At 38.9% G+C, this 23,404-nt stretch overlaps 1 protein-coding gene across 21 annotated transcripts; it reads left to right on the forward strand.

Moving 5' to 3' along the window:
- Positions 1–679: 679 nt before the first annotated feature.
- On the forward strand, positions 680–19,772 carry PCMTD2 (protein-L-isoaspartate (D-aspartate) O-methyltransferase domain containing 2). Of its 21 annotated transcripts, none has more exons than XM_043526594.1 (8): positions 797–843; positions 3,150–3,286; positions 3,763–3,833; positions 5,475–5,812; positions 8,255–8,357; positions 12,171–12,342; positions 14,396–14,519; positions 16,576–19,772. In XM_043526594.1, the coding sequence occupies exons 4-8, from the start codon at positions 5,506–5,508 to the stop codon at positions 16,956–16,958; spliced, it is 1,089 nt and encodes a 362-aa protein (XP_043382529.1). In that variant the 5' UTR covers positions 797–843; positions 3,150–3,286; positions 3,763–3,833; positions 5,475–5,505; the 3' UTR covers positions 16,959–19,772. The 21 variants fall into 21 exon arrangements, with proteins under 21 accessions (XP_007059889.1, XP_043382538.1, XP_043382540.1 ...); XM_043526595.1 differs by having other exon boundaries at positions 5,481–5,812; XM_043526593.1 differs by lacking the exon at positions 797–843 and adding an exon at positions 847–937.
- The last annotated feature ends 3,632 nt before the right edge of the window (positions 19,773–23,404 follow it).

A 23,404-nucleotide genomic window follows, 5' to 3' on the forward strand; every position in this document is an offset into this window, starting at 1 on the left:
ATACCTGCTCCTGTATTTTCACTCCATGCATCTGATGAAGTGGGTTCTAACCCACGAAAGCTTATGCCCAAATAAATTGGTTAGTCTGCAAGGTGCCACAAGGACTCCTCATTATTTTCAGCATGAGTCTGGTGATCTTTGATGTTTGCCTTGCAGCCTCAGTTCCTGCAGTCACGTGTGTCAAGGCTTCGGGTTTTTTTAAATGTAAGATTCTTTCCAGGCCTGGTCATTGCAGAGAAAAAACTTGAACCCGTGACCCAGGTGCAGCCTAAAATCTCTAAAACCAGAGCGCAAACAAAATGAACCCCAAAAGTTCTAATTTTTTTTATTATTATTTTTAAAAAAAATCTCTTGATTTTTTAAGCCACGCTTGTGCCTTTTGAGGTGTGTTGTGGTGGCGGAGTGCTGTGCTGTGCTGGGGGCAGCGGTGCCCAAATCGCTGTTAAGAGGGCCCAGCAGAGTTGGGATCCGTGTTCCCTATATTTTGGGTGGCGCAGGGACAGGTGATGGATGAATCTGTGTGTGTGTGTGTTTAGCTCCCCCTGAGGCCCTGCTAGGACCCTTTCTACTAATGCAGTAACCCCAGAGCTATTGGTCCATCTGTCACAGGCCCCTGGCCCCCCTTCCGCCCCCCCCTCAGTGAGACACTCCCACACCGGGCTCCCCCTTTCTGGAGTGGTACATTCCCACACCTGTCACCCCACGCGGGCACCTCAGCGCTCCGTTCCCCATCACGGTGCTACAATGGTATATGCCATTTCCCAATCCGTCGTCCCCGCGGTGGGCGCGCCGTTGGTCTGCTCCGCGACTGCGCACTGGCGCTGCCCGGGGGCTCTCAGCTGGGTGAGTGTTTACAGCTGCCCGCCGGAGCCCGAGGGCTGAGGAGAGCCGGGCCGGCGGGGGAGGGGGGGTGAGGAACCGCTGCCCCGGCGCCCAGGTAGAGCCCCTCCCCCACCCCGCCTGCTCCGCCGGCCTGAAGCGGCCGCTCTCGTTGGACCGAGCGCTGCAGGCCCCCAACCGCCCTGGCCTCACGGGGGCCCCTCCCCCCTCAGGCCCCGGGTGGGGGAGGGGAGGCCGGAGTCCCCAGCCCCTTGCTGGGGGAGGGAGCGGGACGGAGACCCCCGGATACTCGGCGGTTCCCTCTCAGTGGGGCAGGCCCCCAGAGGCCTCAGTAATGGTGGAGCCACCCCTCCCCCCTCCCCAGCGCCCTCTAATGACACGGCCCTGCGCACCTCGCCAACGACCCTTTAATCGTACGGGGGGAGGGCTGCTGGGGTTCCCTGCACAATGTGGGAGGCCCCCCAGGATAACCTGGCAACCCCCCCAGCCCCCCCCCCCCTCCCCCATATAGTGTCTCTTCAGTGCTGAGTCTGGCTGCTGAGTTGATCTCTGATTATTTAAATTGCAATCCTGAGCTGTGGAGTAGTGGAGCAGGGACACAGGGCTGTGGGTACGAGGGAGGGCGATGCACAGCAGTATTTATTACACACACACACACACACACACACACACCAGTGACCTGCATGGGGTCTTGTAGTGGAAGTAACAATGGGGGTGCAGAGTGAGTGTTTTGGGGAGGGTTGTGGGAGGATCAGTGAGAGGGGCGTAACTCAGTCTGACTTTAGCTAGCTTTTATTATTCATTGCAAAGCGTGCTGTGGAGTCTGTGGCAGTTGTCAAAAAGCTGAGTTTACCTCTCTCGTGTTTCTTTGTGAGCTTACTAACAGTGCATTTAACTCTATTTGCTTTGTAATAAATCATTAAAATGTCATTGTTTGTTCCTGGAATATGAACGTAGCTTCTCACATTGTAAGCTCTTCTTTTTCTCAGAAGAGGTGAGCACGGCACCATATAAATAGCGGGTGGCGTAACCATTCCTGGAGTGTACACAACTCAGTAACTACACTGTTCTGATAGTGATCATAATTGTGGCATGCACACTCCAGAGTAATGCCCAGACCTGTAACACTGTGATCTGTAGAGAAGTCTGTACTCTGCACAAGAACTGCAAACGAGTGCAACTAAAGTATTAAAAGGTGCGGGGGGAGTACCTTTGATTATAGCTATCAGTTTAGGAAAACAAATGTGTAATTATTGGAAAAGAGAAGTTTCCATGGGGTATGTTTTAAAATTCTGCATATAAAGCAGATGTTTTCCACAAAATGAAGACTAGTCTGTGCTACAGAAATAACCGTTTCAAAGTCTCATTGACGCTACCAGTATAACTTAGAGGACCCTGTTACAACTTGGTTGTCCCCTGTCTGGGTTACAAAATGACTGTTGCTTGTAGTGTGGATGAGAACCGTTGATGTCCCTACAACTAGGCTAAAGCCTGGTCAGAGGACAACAATGTCTTATGTCAGGTTTCAGAGTAGCAGCCGTGTTAGTCTGTATTCGCAAAAAGAAAAGGAGTACTTGTGGCACCTTAGAGACTAACAAATTTATTTGAGCATAAACTTTCGTGAGCTACAGCTCCGAATTGAGCTGTAGCTCACGAAAGCTTATGCTCAAATAAATTTGTTAGTCTCTAAGGTGCCACAAATACTCCTTTTCTTTATGTCTTATGTGGAACTTGTGATTTCATGATGGTTTTTAGTGTATACTGGACCGTAAAGCCACGGTTGTGGTGCTTGTGTGCACAAGAAGGAAAAACGAAGTTTGTTTAACCTTGTCAGGGAGCCACAGCAGAGCCCTGGTAGGGCCAAAACCATACTTCACAATTGTATTTAAACATGGAGATTTTAATAGTGTAAAGAGGGTCTGAATGGAGGGAAGGAGTTAAACATACTCAAGAAAATAGTGTGCACAAACAAATATCAAGAAAAACAAGGTCTTAAGGGATGGAAGGAATTTTCTACACTTAGTAATTAATCTGTGAAGAAACTACCCAAAGGCACCAACCAAACTGTAATCAAGCAATCACAAGAAATTGATAGGTATTTAAGAAAAAAACAAAATTGCAGGATAAGACCGGCTGATGTACATATTCTAGATTCTGGGCACTCTCACTAGCAATATAGTGTAATGGTGTTTTTTTTTAAACTGGTGAAAAGGGGATGGTAGACAATTCCTATAACCTGCTAATGGGGGAAAATATCCAAGACACTATTAATGGATTACTATACTTGGAGGCATACATTTATTAAACAGACTAAAGGTCCTTCCTGAGAACTTGGTGGAAGTTCATCATGCCTCGTCTGTTTGCAGACAGACAGGACGGTACGCTCTGAGAATACATACGTTGAGATTTTCTTGCTGCAATTTCTTCTTTATTTCTTTTGAAACTGGTAAAGTATATAAATTTTCTCTTGCTGAATGTATAGAACAATTTAGCTGTGGGCAGATCTACTGAATCTAGAAAACAACACTAAAGCTACTGCTTCTGCAGTTATTGTTAGCACAGCACAGCATAGCAAAGCACTGCAAATAAAAATTCGCATTGTACTTTCTGGAATGGAACTTTTTAGTGGGTGGGAAACAATTAGATTAATTTGGAATTATAAATGAAGTGCTTTCCCTCTGTAACTCATTCTTTTAAAGATGAAGATGTACTTTATGAACTGTGTCTCCTAAATAGAGAGTAAGTGGTTTGCTTTCTTTTCCCAGAATGAATTGCGACTCTGTAAAAGTGACATCAGCAGTGTCATTATTTTGTAAGGGCTGGATGGGGTTGAAATAGTTTCTGAGGGGGATGATCTTACTTAACTCTTAGAAGAGACCATGAGAAATTGCACTCACTTCTGAGGAAATTTCTTTCCAACAGTTGCTCTCTATTCTATTGCATTCTCCACTGAAGGTGATGCTTGGAGCTGCAGAAGCTTGAGCCACAAGAAAGTATGTATTCTATTGAGGAGGTGGTGGATACATTTTTTTTTTCTCCACTTCTGCCTGTGCCCCTTGATTATCTTTTTTTTTTTTTTTTTGATGTATGTCCGTGGATTTAGCATCCTGTTATGTTTTCTTTCACCCTTCACTGCAGGCAATTTGGGAGGCTCCCTGTTTCTTTTTTCTGCCTGTTTCTTTTGAAGTCTATTAATCCCCTTCTGGTGTTCTTGCAAACAGAGTCTGGATGTTCCTTGAATTTTGGCAAACACAAGCCATGTTTTTATGACTTATTTTTTATTATTATTGCTTGGACTCCGTAGTGGAAAAGGGACAATGAATAAGAATGGAGTGGAGTGCCCCAAGGGTCGGTCCTGGGGCCGGTTTTGTTCAATATCTTCATTAATGATCTGGAGGATGGCGTGGATCGCACCCTCAGCAAGTTTGCCGATGACACTAAACTGGGAGGAGAGGTAGATACACTGTAGGGTAGGGATAGGATACAGAAGAATCTAGACAAATTAGAGGATTGAGCCAAAAGAAATCTGATGAGGTTCAACAAGGAAAAGTGCAGAGTCCTGCACTTAGGACGGAAGAATCCCGTGCACCGCTACAAACTAGGGACCGAATGGCTAGGCAGCAGTTCTGCAGAAAAGGACCGTGGGGTTACAGTGGACGAGAAGCTGGATATGGGTCAACAGTGTGCCCTTGTTGCCAAGAAGGCCAGTGGCACTTTGGGCTGTATAAGTTGGGGCATTGCCAGCAGATCGAGGGAGGTGATCGTTCCCCTCTATTCAACATTGGTGAGGCCTCATCTGGAGTACTGTGTCCAGTTTTGGGCCCCACGCTACAAGATGGTTGTGAAAAAATTGGAAAACGTCCGGCGGAGGGCAACAAAAATGATTAGGGGACTGGAACACATGACTTATGAGGAGAGGCTGAGGGAACTGGGATTGTTTAGTCTGCAGAAGAGAAGAATGAGGGGGGATTTGATAGCTGCTTTCAACTACCTGAGAGGTTCCAAAGAGGATGGCTCTAGACTGTTCTCAGTGGTAGCAGATGACAGAACAAGGAGTAATGGTCTCAAGTTGCAGTGGGGGAGGTTTAGGTTGGATATTAGGAAAAACTTTTTCACCAGGAGGGTGGTAAAGCAGTGGAATGCGTTACTTAGGGACGTGGTGGAATCTCCTTCCTTCGAAGTTTTTAAGGTCAGGCTTGACAAAGCCCTGGCTGGGATGATTTAGTTGGGGATTGGTCCTGCTTTGAGCAGGGGGTTGGACTAGATGACCTCCTGCGGTCCCTTCCAACTCTGATGTTCTATGAATGGGAACCAGAACCTGTAATCTTATTCAGCAGTTCAGGGTTGGTGCACTGGAGGAGAATATTATACAACTAAAAATGTGAATATTATGACCTTCCTACCCCCCTCCCCAAAACATGTATGTAATTCTGAAACTCCAGGTACATGATTTTGTTTTTAATATTTTAAGTCAGCTTTTGAGTATATGTTCTGTTCTAGTGTTTTTACATTGATATCTTTGCAAAGAAGTTGTCTTATTTTTATGACTTTAAGTTGTTTTATGTTTAACAGCCTTAGCGCTTATAATGATGTTAAGTGTCTTCTGTTGCTCATCTTCCCCCACCCCAATTGAGTTTTAGAACTTGCTAAAAATTGTTGAAGAAGATGGGAGGTGCAGTGAGTGCAGGAGAAGATAATGATGAATTAATTGATAACCTGAAAGAAGCGCAGTATATCCGGACAGAGCTGGTGGAGCAGGCATTCCGTGCCATTGATCGAGCAGACTACTATCTTGATGATTTTAAGGACAATGCTTACAAAGACCTGGCGTGGAAACATGGAAATTTTCATCTCTCTGCACCGTGCATTTACTCAGAGGTGATGGAAGCTCTGGATCTACAGCCGGGACTGTCATTCTTGAATCTGGGCAGTGGCACCGGTTACCTGAGTTCTATGGTCGGACTCATCTTGGGTAAATAAATTTGTCATGTTAATTATTGATTAAATTATCATCTGTTTTCATGATCGTAGGAAATATTCCTCACTTTAATTTCAAGATTTTAAATTCGGTCTAAGTGCAGATAAAGAATATGTTAATCAGATTTGGCCAATTAAGCAGGATTCAGGGGAACCTAGTGATGACTCAGAACAGACACTGATGCAGTGCACAGCTGATTGTCATGGCCTCCTACTGGCATGAGTGTAGGCTTGCTGGGCTCTCACTTGAGGGGAAGATCAAGATGTCAGGAGTGGAGAGAGACAAGTTTGTGTGGGATGGTGATTGAGTTTGACCAGGGAGAGCCCTGAATCTTTAGATCTATGACCCATTTATTCTTAATCCCCTGCAACCAGCCTGAAATACATTTAAAAGATCTAATTGTGATTTATTCCAGTGTAAGATCTGTACCTGGTATCTAGTTCTAGTTACTTCCCGAGTGCAAGCAAGGTGATGCTTCAAAATACAATTTAGCAAATAGTCTTATGTCTTAATATAAGAACAGGGGCGGTGGTTGCCCACAGTTAGCAACCTTCTTTTTCCCTTACCTTCCTCCAGACAAACACACAGGAGTAAATGTGTAAGTAGAATAGCTCTTCCAGGATGTAAAAGCGTGGCTGATCATACAGAGTTAAATATATGAAAATGCAGGAAATCACCCCTCAGTCTCATGGTGGTAATAATCACTCTGTGTGGAGAACTGTCAAAATAAATTTCAAACTGCATTGATCCTAATGAAATGCAAAGTCAGTGCTTACACACTGCTTCTGACTTCCAGTACAGCTGCTAATAGCAGGAGGGTCCCCATTACCCTCCTGCCTGTGGGTCAGAAATTTTAATTGTTTAAATGTTTGTGTCATCAGAGCTGAGACTTAGTCCCACTTCTAGTGAGCGGGCATGAAGCTGGAACTTGTTTATTGGTTTGCAACAAGCTTTGACAAAACTAATTAGAATATGAACACTTATAACTTTAGGTGCCTTTGAACTATTTCTCCCTTAAAATGAGCAAGCCTGTCTCATGTCAAAATAGTAGAGGGGTTTGTGTAGCCCTAGTTATAATGTAAATATGGCTATTGTCTTCAGTGCTTAATAGCAGGACTCTTAAACTGTGCATAACTGTAATTCTGCAACAATTTCCTTTCAGATATTTGAAGGCAAATTGCCATATTATGTATTTTTCTTTGTTATATTTGATCATGTTATGTAAAGTCACATGATATAACTGCATTGAACTTGTTATGACATTAAACAAGGATTCGGTTTGTCAAAATATGTAGGGACTGTTCTGTTTCTAATTCAGAGGAGTCAGTCTTCAAAACAAAAGTAATCAATCAAAGATTAATTCCCTAAACTGTTAGAATCTTCTGAAGGCTATGGTACTTCCTCTTTTGTCCTCTGGTAGAATTTAGACTCTCAGCACTTCAGAAGAACCAGAATATTGCTAACCAATATTGCCTCTGTAGTAACTTCTGGAATGCAAAAGTGTTATAAGCCCTGTTCAGATTCCTGTAATGTTCAAGTTCTTTCAGGTGTAACAGAGAATAATAAATCTTACTCATGGCATACTAAGTAAGTGTCTTTCCCTTGTTTTTATGGAACTCAGCTGCACTCTTAGTATTTACTCTAATATATTAAAGTTACAGTTCAAAGGGATGTTTCCAACTTATTAACCATGTTTAGTCTGAAATTTTTTGCCTGTTAGTTACTAGTAACATCTAAGATTATTATAACTGAAAAGTAAAACATAAACATCTTTTTAATTTTGTGGGAATTGTTGCATTTGGCAACACATCTTGTGGTGTTTTTAAGCCAACCCGCTTTCCCTTGTTGAAAAGACCCTTATAAATATGCTAATACGAGCAGAAAAATCCTTCTAAAACATTTTAAAAGACTTTATTTAAAAAAAAAAGTTCAAGATGTATCTTTTAAGGGTTGTTCTGTCAGAAACTTGAACTTTTATATATTGCTCAATTAAAAATAATTCAAGCACTGTTCCTGTAATAGTAGTGAGTCTGATTTCTAGAGCTAGCTAAAATTACCATGTGAACTGTAACTCTTGCCAATTTTTGATTTTTGGTCACTTCCCATAGCAATAATCTTTAGTGATTCACAGTGGATTCTTTGTGTTCTATAGCAGTGGTACATCTGAAACATCAGCATTCCTGCCTCACCATTTTCTGTGTAAGTAGGAGCACACTGGTCACAAAAGGTTGCTATACATCCAGGCACTAGCCATCACTAGTAGTAAATGGTCCTGCGCTTCTAAGTGCAGACCTCAAAACAAACATTTTAAATTGTAGGAACATTCTTAAGGAGTAGTTTATCTGAAACACATTGAGAAAGTAACAGGGATCAGTTGTGCTTGGCTTTATCCAGTTGCCCTTAAAACCATTTTCTTTGCACTCTTTAAACTTGCAGGTCCTTTTGGTGTTAACCATGGTGTGGAGCTTCACTCTGATGTTATAGAGTATGCAAAGCAGAAATTGGACTTCTTCATCAGAACAAGTGACAGCTTTGACAAGTAAGAGTAGAGAACACCTGTAGCATCCTACTTCATGATTTTGAATTTAATAATTACAACTACAAAACTACTAGCTCTTTGGGTAGCTCTCCCTATTCCCACACAAGAACTGCAGATTTAAGGGTGATTTTAGGACACTAGCTCCTTAGGCTTGCTGAGCTGCAGTGTGTGACGACGTTCTAAGCTGATGGGTATGTGGGAGGAGAGATGTTAAGAAATTTTTGCTATGTTGTTGTACTCTTAGCTGTTCTAATGCCACACCAGTTGAAAGAAGCCAAAATTGGGTATTAGCAATAAGATTTAATTACAGCCAATATATTTGAGGCTGCAAATGGTGATGGTCATCTATCTAAAAAATTATATTTGTGACCTCTCAGTCTGAATCCCACCAAAGAGTGTAAAGTAATTTCCATGCTGCTTTAATAGAGTTTTATTGGGAAAAAAACTTTATTGGTTAAAATGTGAAACTATTTTTACGATGACTAAAGCAAAACGCCTATAACCAGAAGTTACCTTAGCAATACGAGTTGTAGCTGTCATATTTTTGGATTTATTTTGCAATTTGTTTGTGGGAAGTGCTTCTGATCACCTGGAACTGTCACAATGCTAGAATGAATAAAATGGGTACAACAGTCTTTAAACAAGAAGAGCTGAACTGCAGCCATTTCACCAGTCACTACACTGAGACGCTGATGGTTAAGTAGGGAAGAGGTAATCCACCCTTAGCATGCAGTCTTTTGTTGTAAGCAGAGAGGTAAGAGTACCTGTGAATAGGCGACCAGTCCCCTTCATTACTAAAATAAATAAGCCTATCGTTATTGTTCTTGTGCCATCTCACTTTACAGAAATGCAATAACTGTAGCTAAATGGCAAAGACCAACGTAAGTAGAAAGTTTCATATCTAGAGACCTGTTTGAAAAAAATCAGTGACACTGCAGTGCAAGTACAAAAGGAGTGGTGGGGGCTACAGTATTAAAGATGGTGTCATTTAGATGAGATCCTTGCCCATCTGTGGTATATAGAAACTGGTATATCTCATTTAAACGATATCAAAAAGAATAGGTGGTCTAGTGTCTCATCAAAATCTTTTTAATAAAACTCTTCTACTAGCCAAGTCTCTGTACAAACTACTGATGAGTTGATAACAGTGCAGCAATTATGTTGGCAAACAAATTGTAAAATGCTTTGGGGTACCTGGAGTAAGAAAAATAGTATATAAAACCACATTGCTCTACAGCTGACCAATTTGTACTTCAGAGATTAATACGGTCATAGATAAGAAGAAAGTCTTCATTTTTTAAATGTTTTTGAGTATAAATACAGGTATGTGAAAAGAGGAAAATAGCTGCTAGGATATCTGGCATAACACAGGTAAGGACTATTAGCCAGTTGTTACAAACATATCATGTTGCTGCACTTCTTGAAGTCTTTTGCTTTTGTAATACTAATACCATATTTTAGTAGGCTGCCTCTTTCCAAGGGCCTCAGGTGGTATGTGGATATCTTGGTACAACTGTATATTTTAATCGCAGTTAACTCACACGAATAACTCAAAAAAAATTAATAGCGATTAAAAAAATTAACCATGATTAATCGCAGTTTTAATTGCACTGTTAAACAATAGAATACCCATTGAAATGTATTAAATATTTTTGGATGTTTTTCTACATTTTCAAATATATTGATTTCAATTACAACACAGTATACAAAATAGACAATGCTCACTTTATATTGGTTTAGATTAGAAATATTTGCACTATTAAAATGGCAAACAAAAGAAATAGTAGTTTTCAGTTCACCTCATACAAGTACTCTAGTGCAATCTCTTTATCGTGAAAGTGCAATTTACAAATGTAGATTTTTTTTTTTGTTACGTAACTGCACTCCATAACAAAACAATGTAAACTTTAGAGCCTACAAGTCCACTCAGTCCTACTTCTTGTTCAGCCAATCGCTAAGACAAACAAGTTTGTTTACATTGGGAGATGATGCTGCCTGCTTCTTGGTTACAATGTCACCTGAAAGTGAGAACAGGCGTTCGCATGGCACTTTTGTAGCCAGCATTGCAAGGTCTTTAGATGCCAGATATGCTAAACATTCATATGCCCCTTCATGCTTCAGCCACTGATTCCAGAGGACATGCTTCCATGCTGATTATGCTCGTTAAAAAAATAATGCGTTAATTAAATTTGTGACTGAACTCCTTGGGGGAGAATTGTATGTCCTCTACTCTGTATTACCCGCATTCTGCCATATATTTCATGTTGTAGCAGTCTCGGATGATGACCCAGCACATGTTCATTTTAAGAACACTTTCACTGCACATTTGACAAAATGCAAAGAGGGTACCAGTGTGAGATTTCTAAAGATAGCTATACCATGTGACCCACGGTTTAAGAATCTGAAGTGCCTTCCAAAATCTGAGAAGGACGCAGTGTAGGGCATGCTTTCAGAAGTCTTGAAAGAGCAACACTCTGATGCGGAAACTACAGAACCTGAACCACCAAAAAGGAAAATCCGTCTTCTGCTGTTGGCACTGACTGACTCAGATGATAAAAATAAGCATGCGTCGGTCCACGCTACTTTGGATGGTTATCGAGCGGAACCGTCATCAGCATGGACGCATGTCCTCTGGAATGGTGGTTGAAGCGTGAAGGGACGTCTGAATCTTTAGTGCATCTGGCACGTAAATATCTTGCGACGCCGACTACAACGGTGCCATGCGAACGCCTGTTCTCGCTTTCAGGTGATATTGTAAACAAGAAGTGGGCAGCATTGACTCCTGCAAATGTAAGCAAACTTGTTTGGGCGATTGGCTGAACAAGAAATAGGACTGAGTGGATTTGTAGGCTCTAAAGTTTTATGTTTTGTTTTTGAATGCAATTATTTTTTTTGTACATAATTCTACATTTGTAAGTTAAACTTTCATGATAAAGAGATTAAACTACTGTACTTAGGTGAATTGAAAAATACTATTTCTTTTGTTTTTTACAGTGCAAATATTTGTAATCAAAAGTAAATATAAATGAGCACTGTACCCTTTGTGTTCTGTGTTGTAAGTGAAATCAATATATTTGAAAACTATTTAAATGGTATCCTATTGTTTAACAGTGCGATTAATTGTGATTAATTTTTTAAATCACTTGACAGTTCTAATATTTTACCATTATTGCTGCATCAAATTTAGGGATTATTATAGTCTTCGTGAATTCTGGCTATTCTGCAAAAACAGAAATTAGCATAAAATTGTTTCTTTTCTCTTTAAATTATATCAGAAGTACTGTATTGCAAGAATTTTTTTCTAAACTATGAATTCGTGGTGTAATCCTGGCTCAATTGAAATTGATGATAAAATTCCCATTGACTTCAATGGAGGCAGCATCTCACTCTTAGTGTTGAAAACCATTTAGCAGTTTATGGGAAAGGTTATGGGAAACTAAGCCGAAGACATTCTGGTTCAGTCTTAAAAGAGCTTAGAGTTCAAATTGTACTTGTAATATTTATGCAAAGATATTGTAACTGGGCCCACAAATCGGGTAATTGTATGACAAATCCCCAATCCTGATAATTTGTGTAAGCAGTTATTCAGTGTATGTGTTCAGATTATGCATCTAAGATCTTTGGAAAATCTCATGTATGAGTAATTTCAGAATCACTCTAGTCTGGAGGGCCTCAAATTGTGGCCCTTTGTGGTAGTCTGTAGAATGAAACTTTTTGAGATCCAGGAAATTGGGGCTTGGGAGGGGAAATGGCCAATGAAATTTCTTTTCTTATCAAGTATGTAGTGTTATAATTGGCCTTCTTCTTTTTCAGATTTGAATTCTGTGAGCCCTCCTTTGTTACTGGCAATTGTTTAGAGATCTCTCCAGATTCTACTCAGTATGACCGTGTTTACTGTGGTGCTGGGGTACAGAAAGAACATGAGGACTACATGAAGAGTCTGCTGAAAGTTGGGGGAATTCTCGTCATGCCACTCGAGGAAAAGGTTGAGTGCCTCTTTACCTAGGATTTGATTTGTTTATTCTTATTTAGCCTATAGGTGCAGTTCACTACCTTCCTTATAGGTAACTATTCGGCATATCAGCTCTTACACTAAGTGTTTACTAGGAATAAAGAGAGCAATTTCCAGAAACTGAACTATACGTGTCTTAATTATGTTACAAAGTATGCATACTTCTACCAGACAATCCCTCTTCAGGTGTTTTGTATTTAACTTTTTAGTGAATTGTGAGAGGTACTCCCAAGTTAGTTTAACACTTCATTTTTGTACTTGTTCAAGAATGCTTCAGTCAAAATTTGTTGAAGTGAGGTACCATACCACACTTTGCTTTCCAGTGGTAAATTAGACAGTCCATAAAAAGTTTTTCATAGTAAGTACGTGGAAAAGGAAGATAGTGGTGCAGGGTTTTGTTGAGTTGTAGCTATGTGAATCTTACATCTCTTGATATCTTTCATTTGAGGCTAGGAGAGGGAGAAAATACTGAATTAATAATTTGATTTCAAATTAGCTTGAATTTCTGATTGTAAACTACTTCATAAATAGATTCTGCAAGTATATAGTGCAGTGTCTTGTTATATTTATTGTAACCAGAAAATAATTTTTAAATTATAAGTCAAGAATACTTACTGCTTGATCATTTCTTTAAGTATTTAAGGGTCAACTTCACAAACTGTCCTCTAAAGAGGCATCCAAAATACCGACATTCACGAGTGCCAGTGAGCACTTTGTCCACGCAAATTGGGTAATTTCTGTGTATATGAAAATACAAATACACCTAACTTGTATATATAAATATTACAGGTATTAGGAAAGTTCTTTTGAAAATTTGAACCAAGGAGGTAAAGATTAGCTAAAACTTTCTTTCACTATTGAAGAAACAAAAAGATTTTCTGCAAGAACAAATCTGGGTTTAGTTGGGTTTTTTGGAATTTCTTTTTCTACTTATCCCATACATTGTTGAAGTGTTCTCCAGCAGGAAATTTTGTTAAGAGTTCCAGATACAGCCAGTGAGAATTGGGCAAGAAAAAGTGGCAGCTTACTTTGCCAAACAGGAAGCATTCAAAATAGTTGCAAATCATAGGTTAAATAAACAGCAGAGTCCAACAGCCTTTAGCAAAAACTGCAACTGATATAAAAAGAGCTTTCTAGGCCTACCCTCTTTATACTGTGGAAAACTAGCAAGACAGTTATTAGACTACTGTTACCTTATCAGTGTGCTTCAGCCTTCTTTGTGGCAGCAACACTCTATGGACTCTACTTTTCCTAGGATTGTGGTGCTGTTATTTACTGGCCCAACAAGCCAGATACCAATTTTTCTAATGGTCTGCCATTTTTAATGGTATGCCACAGGTCACTGTTGATTTCAAAGTTTGAATAACCATGCCCGAGCTTTCTAAACAAATATATCTTCATAATTCTGGCGTCTCTTGCAAGTAAAGATTTATTGTTTCAAGGAACTGCTTGGTTTAGGATTGGAAGTGACATATGGAGCCTTTCATCTCAAAGTACAGTAGTTAGTTTAGGTCAGCAGCTCACAGAAATTATTACCATTCAGAGGCTGTTAGGTCACCTACAATATGTAAAATTAATTGGTGATCCCATTCACACAGCAAAACCCACCTATTATTTGCAATAACTTTCTCTCAGCCAAGGAATGAATGTCTATTGAAGATTGAATTACCCTCGGAACTCTGAGGCAGCCCCTATAGTTCAGAATGGGGAGAAATTGGGAGGGCAGTGTGATGAAATCTGGTATTGCCACTGCACACGTTCTGTGTTTAGACAACTTTGTCCATTAGGGCTGTAAATCTGGTTCTCTTCATGAATTCTATATTCACTCTTTAAAGAAAGAATTATGATGAACCTGTGTATTACTTGGCTTTTCACCTTGTCGCCACTAATTCTCTGTATTTCAAACACTTTGCCTGAAATCCAAAAGGCAAACGGTAGATTGTTCATTCTCGGCATAAAAAATTAACTATAGATAACTGATTTCTACTGTTTACATAGTAGACAGCACTTTCTCTCTTTGATGCAGCTGACAAAGATAACACGCACTGGTCCTGCTGCCTGGGAAACCAAGAAGATCCTTGCTGTTTCTTTTGCTCCTCTGATTCAACCCATTCATGCAGATTCAGGGAAATCGAGACTTGTTCACTTGCGTAAGTATAAATGTTTATAGATATGCTTGCTCTTCTTTCTGCGGTCCCTTTGGCTGTTAGTTTCACCTTGATCCAAGCATGATACTCATACACAGCGGAAGTACAGCCTCCTTCTTTTGGAGAAAACTACTCAAGATGTTTCATTCTTTTGACAGTTGTCCAGTTTTGTCCATCCTACGCTGCATACAGGTTTCCAGTATTTGAAGAGGTGTGGTATTAGGAAAGCAAGTTGAAAAAACAAGTCCAGAAATGTTAGTGTCTGCTCTGTGAAATTGAAAGTGCGTATCTTTGTATTTTAAAATAATCTGCCTGCATTTTCAGTTTCCTGTTCGTCAGGCTGTACTGGCTTGCCCATGTGGATTCATACATGGATTCTTATAGTATTAAGGGAATATATTACAAAGTGAAAAATGCACACAACATTTGTTTCAGTTGTGACATTTATCAGTTTATATCAATAGCATGGCTATGCAGAGTTTCCTTCAAACATGATACCCTTCCGGAGGGGAGTTGCATTATTTTTATCTGTATTGCAGGTAGTGCCCAGTGATCCCAATCTAGATTGAGGCTCCATTGTGCAAGGTCCTGTACAAACACATAAGAACACAGGGTCCCTGCCCTCAAGAAATTACTACTTAATCTGTTTTTATTCTTCTTTGGTATCTGTTTATCACACTGTACAGAGCATATTAACTGTCCATCTGAGTATACCTTGCATATTGTGTCCACTATGAGGAAGCATGCAAGTATTTCATACTTTATTTTTCCCCTTCTTTGCTTAGAAGAATGTCTGTAAGTGTTTGTAATCCACAGTGGAACAGAGTTTTCAATTTAATTTGATGCTTCTCAGTGCAGGGATAGATGTATGCAAATACAGGTTTTATTTATATTACGTGAGAGACATGGAATTGTGCAGTAGTGTTGACTGTTGCGCACCTTGGATTGGCTGAATAGTGCTGCACAAAAGCATGTAGACTCCTCTAAACCAGTGGTTCTCAACATTTCCAGACTACTATACCCCTTTCAGGAGTCTGATTTGTCTTGCGTACCCCCAAGTTTCACCTCACTTAAAAATTACTTGCTTACAAGAGCAGACCTAAAAATACATTTTTAACCATATCATTATAAAATCAATTGAAATATAAACATTGTACTTACATTTCAGTGTGTAGGCTATAGATCAGTATAAACAAGTTATTGTCTGTATGAAATTTTATTTGTACTGACTTCGCTAGTGCTTTTTATGTAGGCTGTTGTAAAACTAGGCAAATATCTAGATGAGTTGATGTAGCCCTGGAAGACCTCTGTATACTCCCAGGGCTACACATACTCCTGGTTTGAGAATGGCTGCTCTAAACCACTGAAGAGGGTGGGTATGTACCCTATATAATACACAGTCACATGCTTCTAACTCCTTCTATCCACAGATCTTGAAACAGGTTTCATATGCTAATGATGTTAGCCTACACCTTTTGAAGTAGATAAGTATTGATGAGGAAACTGACAAAAGTTAAGTGATTTGCCCAAAGTCTCGAAATTAATCAGCAGCAGAGCTGGGAGTAGAATCCAGATCTACTCACTCTGTTTTGCGCATTGAGGACTGTTTCCACACTACTGAGAAGTCCGGAAACAAACTCCTCCGTGTTATTGTACAGTTTGAATTGCAAAGTCTTAAGATTTAAAACTTAAAACACTGTTGCATAAAATAGTTCCTTGATCATTTGAGTATAAAATACCAAAATTCTATTTTAAATATTATATTTAATGTCTACTGATTTGTGTTTTGTGCACAGTGGGTTTGTGCGTTTGAACTTTTTCTCTCAACTCCTTCTCTCAGTGATCAGATTACAGGAGAAGTGCATAATACAACATGTTTTTTAGGGAAAAACATTAACTTTATCCGAGTTGACAGAGTTTGAAATAAAGCTGGGGTTTTTTTAATAAACATAACAGGGAATTAAAATAGTTATCCTCACTCCATTTCAGACAACTTTTCAGCCTGTGCTGCCAGTTTTTTTGCTTCCATACCTGTTCATATTTTTGTTCTGTGTTATAGCACCAATAAGTGTCCGCAGCCTACAGGATCTGGCTCGCATTGCCATCCGAGGAACTATTAAAAGGATAATACATCAAGAAACAATGAGCAAAAATGGAAATGGTCTGAAAAACCCTCCAAGGTTTAAACGAAGACGTGTTCGCCGCCGTCGCATGGAAACCATTGTCTTCTTGGATAAAGAAGTCTTTGCCAGTCGTATCTCAAACCCCTCAGATGATAACAACAACTGTGAGGAGATTGAGGAGGAGAGGAGAGAAGAGGAGGAAAAGGGTATCTCTGAACTGAAGCCAGACCCCCCTGTAAACTTTCTGAGAGAGAAGGTCTTGAGTCTGCCTTTGCCTGATCCCCTGAAATATTACCTGCTTTATTACAGAGAAAAATAAGTATCTTGTTCGTAGAAAGCAGAAAGGTAGACATAAAAATAAAATACTTCTTAGGGCTTGACAAATGTGTACCACTTGCTTGCCTGTTAACATGACCACACATGGCAGTAGGCTGGCTAGCTGGGGAATGTGGCTGCTGTATTCTTAAACATCATAGCTTTTTTTAAGTTTCCTCTCCTTCTTGGTTGTATGCTATAGTTTTATCCTGCAGCAGTGTTCCCTTTTAAAAAGCAAGCTGATGAAGTGCTCAGTTGCTTAGAGAGAGAAGGATATCATTCCCTGAAAACTAACTACACAGAGATGTCTATTGAAATCTCTTGGCTGCACTTTCACCAAATTGCAGTTTTAAATATTCTTAGGCAGTGCTCTAAAGACTTCATTGTCCATGCTGTCCTACTAACTTTGACACAAATGGAGTACACATTTGGTTTCATTTTTAAACAGAGATATTGGTAAAAATCTGACCTGGTCAACCTTGTTTGTTCCAGTAATCTGCAAAAACACACAAACGTACGAAATCAGACTTTGATAGTATTTTGAGGTATCCAGGTTTTGAACACTGAAGCAAAGCACTGGCCACCTTTCAATTGGTGGGTCTCAGGTTAGCTATAAACCTTACATTTTTTTTAGATTTTGGAGGAGAGGAATGTTTGGCAGGGAGTTGGTGTTTCCTTCACAGAAAACAGCTTGTTTTGTAAAATCCAGTCTGAGGTGAGATGCAAGCTACGTAAGGTTTTAAAAAAAATAAATAAGGAGAGCAAATTTAACTTAGAGTTGCTAAACTGATCAGCTGACTTTCAAAGATTGCTAGGGCAATCAGGTTTGTGGCTGTTTCCTCTCGCACCACTTATAAAGTAATTCAGAAAAAATGGGTGGGAAAAGGACAAACCTAGCAAGGAGTTAATCTAAGACTGGCGCTGATAGTGCAATCAACAGACCTGATATGAGTTAATGTGTGACTGCTGTGCTGGACATAGTGTAAGGCAGGTAGTCTCAAGCATTCCTAGCCTGAACTAAAGGAAGTAGCCAGTGTCCTGGGAAATGAACCAAACTTTGTTTCTCAGAGGTTGCACAGGAAAGTGGAAACAGTCTAGGAAGCCAAAGTGAGTGGTTATGCTACTGACACATAATGCTTAAGTGCCCTGTTTGGGGCTATGCTGTAGCAAGGAGACTGCAATGCTGTTCACGTATACCTTGTCCTTGTAGATTAGCAGGAACTAGATTTACAGCCTTACTAGTTCATTTAATTTTTGTTAGTTTCTTTAAGTAGCTTGTGTAGAAAGACTTTATAACCTGCAATTTCATGGAGTATAAATTCTAATCTTTATTCTCAAGTCTTCCTGTAATGATGGTAGGAGGAGATTTATATTCATGTGTTGAGGGGAAGATTGCTTGATTATTTTGGCCTGTTTGAAAAATCTGTGTACAATATTGGGGGCTAGAAGGAAACAATTGAGGCTGCATTGATTTGGATCACTCAAAGGCTAACTAAATAATAACCCTATCAGTAGATAATCCAGCTATGTTAGAAGGGTATTTCCTCATCAGTTGCAGTTGGTGGGCTTGATCTTGATCTCATTTGTATGGTCTCCTTAACTTGCTAAGAGGAGTGAATGAAGTTTGTCTTGCCAAAATACATTAACCTGGACTTCGTTACATGGTACTGAATCACACAATTTGCATTGACTGAGTTGTGTGTTTTAAATCTTGTGCAACACTTCGAAAATGTAGGAATTAGTCTAAAATGTCTAAGCAATGCTTTTATGCTCGCTCCCTTTTTAAAAGTCTCCAAATACCCACTCTGTACTTGTGACAACTAACGTCTTTTTCTATAAAATACAATGTATGGATGACCAATAAAATCCCTATGAACTGCATTTTTTGTGACCTCCGAGGATATTATTTTTAACTGTTAAACATTCGTATTCCATGTTTGTAATTGATATATGCCTTTCTCTCCAGCGGCATGACAATTCCTCACCCTTCGAGCAGCCTCTTGGTTTGGGCTACTAAGTCCCCCTCCTATTTATTAATTGCAGGCCTTTCTACAGATACCGTTTAGAAGTCTGTTATTTTTAAAATGGTCAATAACAACTTGAAGTGGATATTTATATGAATAATCCTATCTGTTGCTTCTGTTACTTTATCTTTGCATTTGGCACTGTTTGATGTTTTTTCCTGTAACTATAAAAGATATTTTGTCAGATTTTCACCAGATTTGCCTTTTTTATTACATTTGCTAGATTTTGTAGGGCTCTTTAAAATGCATAAAAAATATTTTTCCTGTGTATGCCTGAATACAGTAAGTAAATACACAAGCAGTTTGGGTTCTAGGTTGTCAGTGTCCCATTGTCACAATGAAAAACATGGTAGAAAGTCTATATGTATAATATAACTGTGAAATAGTGTAGTTTATAGCCTGTAAATAAAGGGGACTTGTAAATATGATTTTCCCTGTGCACAAGCACTTGCACTGTAGTTTAGTACAGTAGATTTGTGTGTTTACTAGATTAACTGTAGCATACTGTTTTTTTGTATAGTCTATAAATTTTATGGAAATATTACCTGCTTTTCTGATGACTATTTTTGTTTTCCAGATAGTCAGCATTTTAAATGTCATGTGACTTCTTTGTAGATTTTGATAGAATAGTAAGTACATAAGGAAACAAGCTTCAAACTGTTGAAATCTTAAGTATGCAAGTTGAAAAATAAGTGTGTAAAGCAATTTTTATTGTCATTTCTAATCTCATGAGGCATGCAAAAATGTCAAGCAATTGAAAACAAATTTTATTAAAGTGAGTGTTTCTATATCAATAAATGCAGTAATGACTTTTTAGCCTTTTTAGCCTTGCTTCTGCATCATGTTGTGTTAAGAATACTTTGCAAAAATAGGTATTATCAAACCTGCAGGAAGAAATTTCTGTTCTTAGAAAAGACAATTCTTAATGCCAAGCAATTGTGTAGTTTACATTGATTTCATCTTAACTTGGAACATCATCTTCCAAAAGCAGCCCAATTGCGCAAACCAGTAGCTAATGGAATAGTGGAAGATATGGTTGGCAGTTAGGAGTGCACGTGGAATTGGTATGGGTTTAATAGTACAGCAATATACTGGCAAGCCAGTTCCCTTAGCGAGATCTTTAAAATGTGAACTTAATGGTTACCATTCAGGGCTTCTGTCTCATTCGTACTGTGAAAACTCCATTTCAGCTTCAGCTGAAATGGAAAACTAATCTTAATGCAGCAAGAAGAGTCAACTGCAGGTATTCTTCATTAGCAATAGTTATATCTATTGACCCTTCACCTGCAATATGGTGATGTATAGATTTTCATCTTTATATCTTCTGGGTTAGTCCAGACAAGTGTGTGTGTGAGTGTGTGTGGGTGTGGGTAACATATCCTTCTCCGAATCAAAACAGTAGGGTAATATGTAAAAACTAATCCCTTCCATTTCCATCCACTGCTTCCTAGAAAAACTTTTGCTACTTTGAGAAGGGATGAATGTGCCACCTTCCACCTAAGGAGACCAGTGTAATTATTATTTGTGTCACTGAATTAATTCAAAAAGAAAGGGTCCTGTTTTAAAAGACTGTCATTAACAGGTAGGAAGAGTTTCTGATAAGCACCTGTTGGTTACAAGTAACTGATATTTGCCATTTAGCCTACTGTATGTATATTAACTTTAAAACTTGCTATCAATAGGAGTGTTTTTATGGTAGTTGCATTTACAATACATCCCAAATCTACATTTGACTAGAGCCCATGAGAAATATTTCAAAAGGCATTGGAGGGAATCTTTTAACAACTTGCATGTGCTTTAACTCTGCTTCTTCACTATGAAACATTGTTATCCAGGTAAAAAATGCATGCTATCACAGCTCCCTGGAAAGTGTCAGACTCCACCAAGATGTTCTTAGTAAGGTGGAATTTTTGTTCCTTTCTGTTGACTGAAAGTGTCTCTGGCTTAAAAACGCTCTTCTTTTTCTTTTTCAAAATTGTAGCGCTATGTCATTGGATGACAATTGAATATCTATTTGTGGATATTTATCTATACGCACTGTCTCAAAGCTGTTCCTTTTTGTGGTGTCTCATGTTACAAAACAAGTACAGTATTTCATAATGTCCCGTGGAGTAAGTGTATATTGTCTGAATTCAGAGTAGAGCTTCATGAACAATGTTTTATGTTATAGTTTGTTGCTCTGCCATTGTATCTGTTCTGGTCTCTGTGAGGCATTTGGGTGTGCGTAACCATATACTGATTAGACTGAAGTTTTGTAAGTAACTTCCATAATTAAACCAGAAAAGCTATGTTCAAATATCTGTAGAATCTACTTAACTTTCCAAGCTTCAAAGTTCATTGGTAATACCTGAAACTCCACTCAACCCAGAAAGATGCTCAGGAATGGAATATATAGAGCTATACCATTCTCTTGTTATGTACCTGCAACTGCTGTTGATATTCATTTGAGTTGTGTTTGCTGCTCGAGGTAACCAATAGTATATAAAATCAACCACTGTCTTGGGAATCTGATAATACTCAGGCTCAGCTGGGCTAAGGTCAGAATGTTTCAGGCTTACCCTTTGATTTTTGATTTCCTTTGAGACCTTGAGGCAGACCCTTAATATCATTTGAACATACTTCTTGTGGTTTAATTTCTTGTCTTATGGTACAGTACTATTAAACACGTATAGGAAAAATATGGGCCTTTTTCCAAGGTCTTGCTATGACTTAGTGGTTTGTGTGTAATATGAATTACAGTGTACCCTTTAAAAGCACGTTAATAATAGTATGTGTCTGCATGCCATGGATTTATAAGAGCCAATGTTGCAGTAATTATGGTTATGAAAACCAAATGCAAACATGCACAGTAGCTACTCCCTTACCAGGCTTTTATAACTGTATGTAGACGATTGTATGTAGTGGGCCTAGTTCACACTTTCTGACTGATAGGACTGTAAAATTTGTAATTAACAAAAATAAGTGTTAACTGGGGGGGGGGGGGGGGGGAGAGGTTAAATCTCTCAAAACACCACCTTCTCTGTGAAAACCTGATCTGAGTGATATTATTGGGTGCTAATATAATAAATAATAGTTGACAAACAAAAAGTAATGTTGTTATTCTTATACTGTTGGTAAACTTGTTTTCCTCTTCAGATTTTGATTTTAATTTGTTAAAATGTAACTCTCATATATTAACAAGAGAGCTGGGCTCATCTCACTTATTTAAAGATGCTGCATCCCTGCCTATTTATTGATATCAAAACCTATTGATGGATTCCTTTAGAATTCTCAAAGTTCTGGTTTTTCATTCCTTATTGTTTTTTGAGATGGCATAGGATTATATAGTGATTTATAGTCACAATAGCTGATTTCTTCTCTTGATATCCCCAAAATAATTTTAATTGTTTACAAGAAATAATGTAAAATATTAATTTGAAATCAGATCTTTACTGCAGAATGTACTTAACATAGACTAGTAGGTGCCAAAATTATTTTTTCCTTTATAACCTCTCCTGCTTTGGTCTTTGTAGATGAAATCAATTTATAAATAAAGTGCCTATAGATTTTTGATAATTACATAATTCTTCCTTTGTTTTTTCCCCTCTCTAATTTTATTTTAAAAAAGAGGAAGATATTACATGACTGATTTGTAGGTATAGTAATTATTTTTGCAATAAATATTGTTTATGAAACTAACTAATTTCACAGTTGGTTACATACAATAACAATCATGTATTGTGTCAAGACAATATGAATGGGAGCTCAGAGACATAAAAGGCCACATTTTTTTGTGCTTGTAAATTATTGTTGCATAAATTGGTTGTACATTTAGGACCTGATCCTGCAAACGCATCCAATGAGACAACTTGGGCATGAATGGAATAATGCCAGTACTTTAGGCATTCGCAGACTCAAGCCTTCGTTTTACATGTTCAAAAACTCCCTAGCTCTGGTAGCTGGATGTCCAACTGCTGCTTAACATGTGCAACCTATTCTGCTAGCAAAAGTGGTGATTCAAAATCTGTGATCTTGGGACTGAATTTTCAAAGGGTGACTGAAAATGTGCCCGCACTATTTCTGGATAGTTATCTTTGTGGAGTATGCAGAAGACAGTATTTGTTCGCCTTTTTTTGGCAGACCCTTGCAATTGTTATCCATTCAAATTGTTCAAATGCAAAGTTTTAATGTCTTGTGGGAGGAGAAGAGAGAGAAGTCCTCAATCTAAGCACAGTAAATTGTATATACCACTGATTTCAAAATCTCTTTATATGGAAGATGGGTTTGGGCCATTATTGGGCGTGGAGTACAAATATGTGCATTAACTCTCTTCTGTCACTCCCAGCAGCTGTTAAGTTTCAAACCTTGTTTCCAGGACTGCACAGTTATTTTGAATATCATTTGATGCTGATGGACAAACAGATAAATTTAAATACATAAACAAAAG

The sequence above is a fragment of the Chelonia mydas genome, chromosome 13, assembly GCF_015237465.2.
Source record: "Chelonia mydas isolate rCheMyd1 chromosome 13, rCheMyd1.pri.v2, whole genome shotgun sequence".
NCBI classification, from domain to species: domain Eukaryota; kingdom Metazoa; phylum Chordata; order Testudines; family Cheloniidae; genus Chelonia; species Chelonia mydas.

Excerpts from the sequence above, each read along its gene's own strand:
- PCMTD2 (XM_007059827.4), top strand. The coding sequence starts at position 5,506 with ATGGGAGGTGCAGTGAGTGCAGGAGAAGATAATGATGAATTAATTGAT. Across the intron at positions 8,358-12,170 it reads ACAAGTGACAGCTTTGACAA|ATTTGAATTCTGTGAGCCCT; the intron begins GTAAGAGTAGAG and ends CTTCTTTTTCAG. Across the intron at positions 12,343-14,395 it reads TCATGCCACTCGAGGAAAAG|CTGACAAAGATAACACGCAC; the intron begins GTTGAGTGCCTC and ends TCTTTGATGCAG.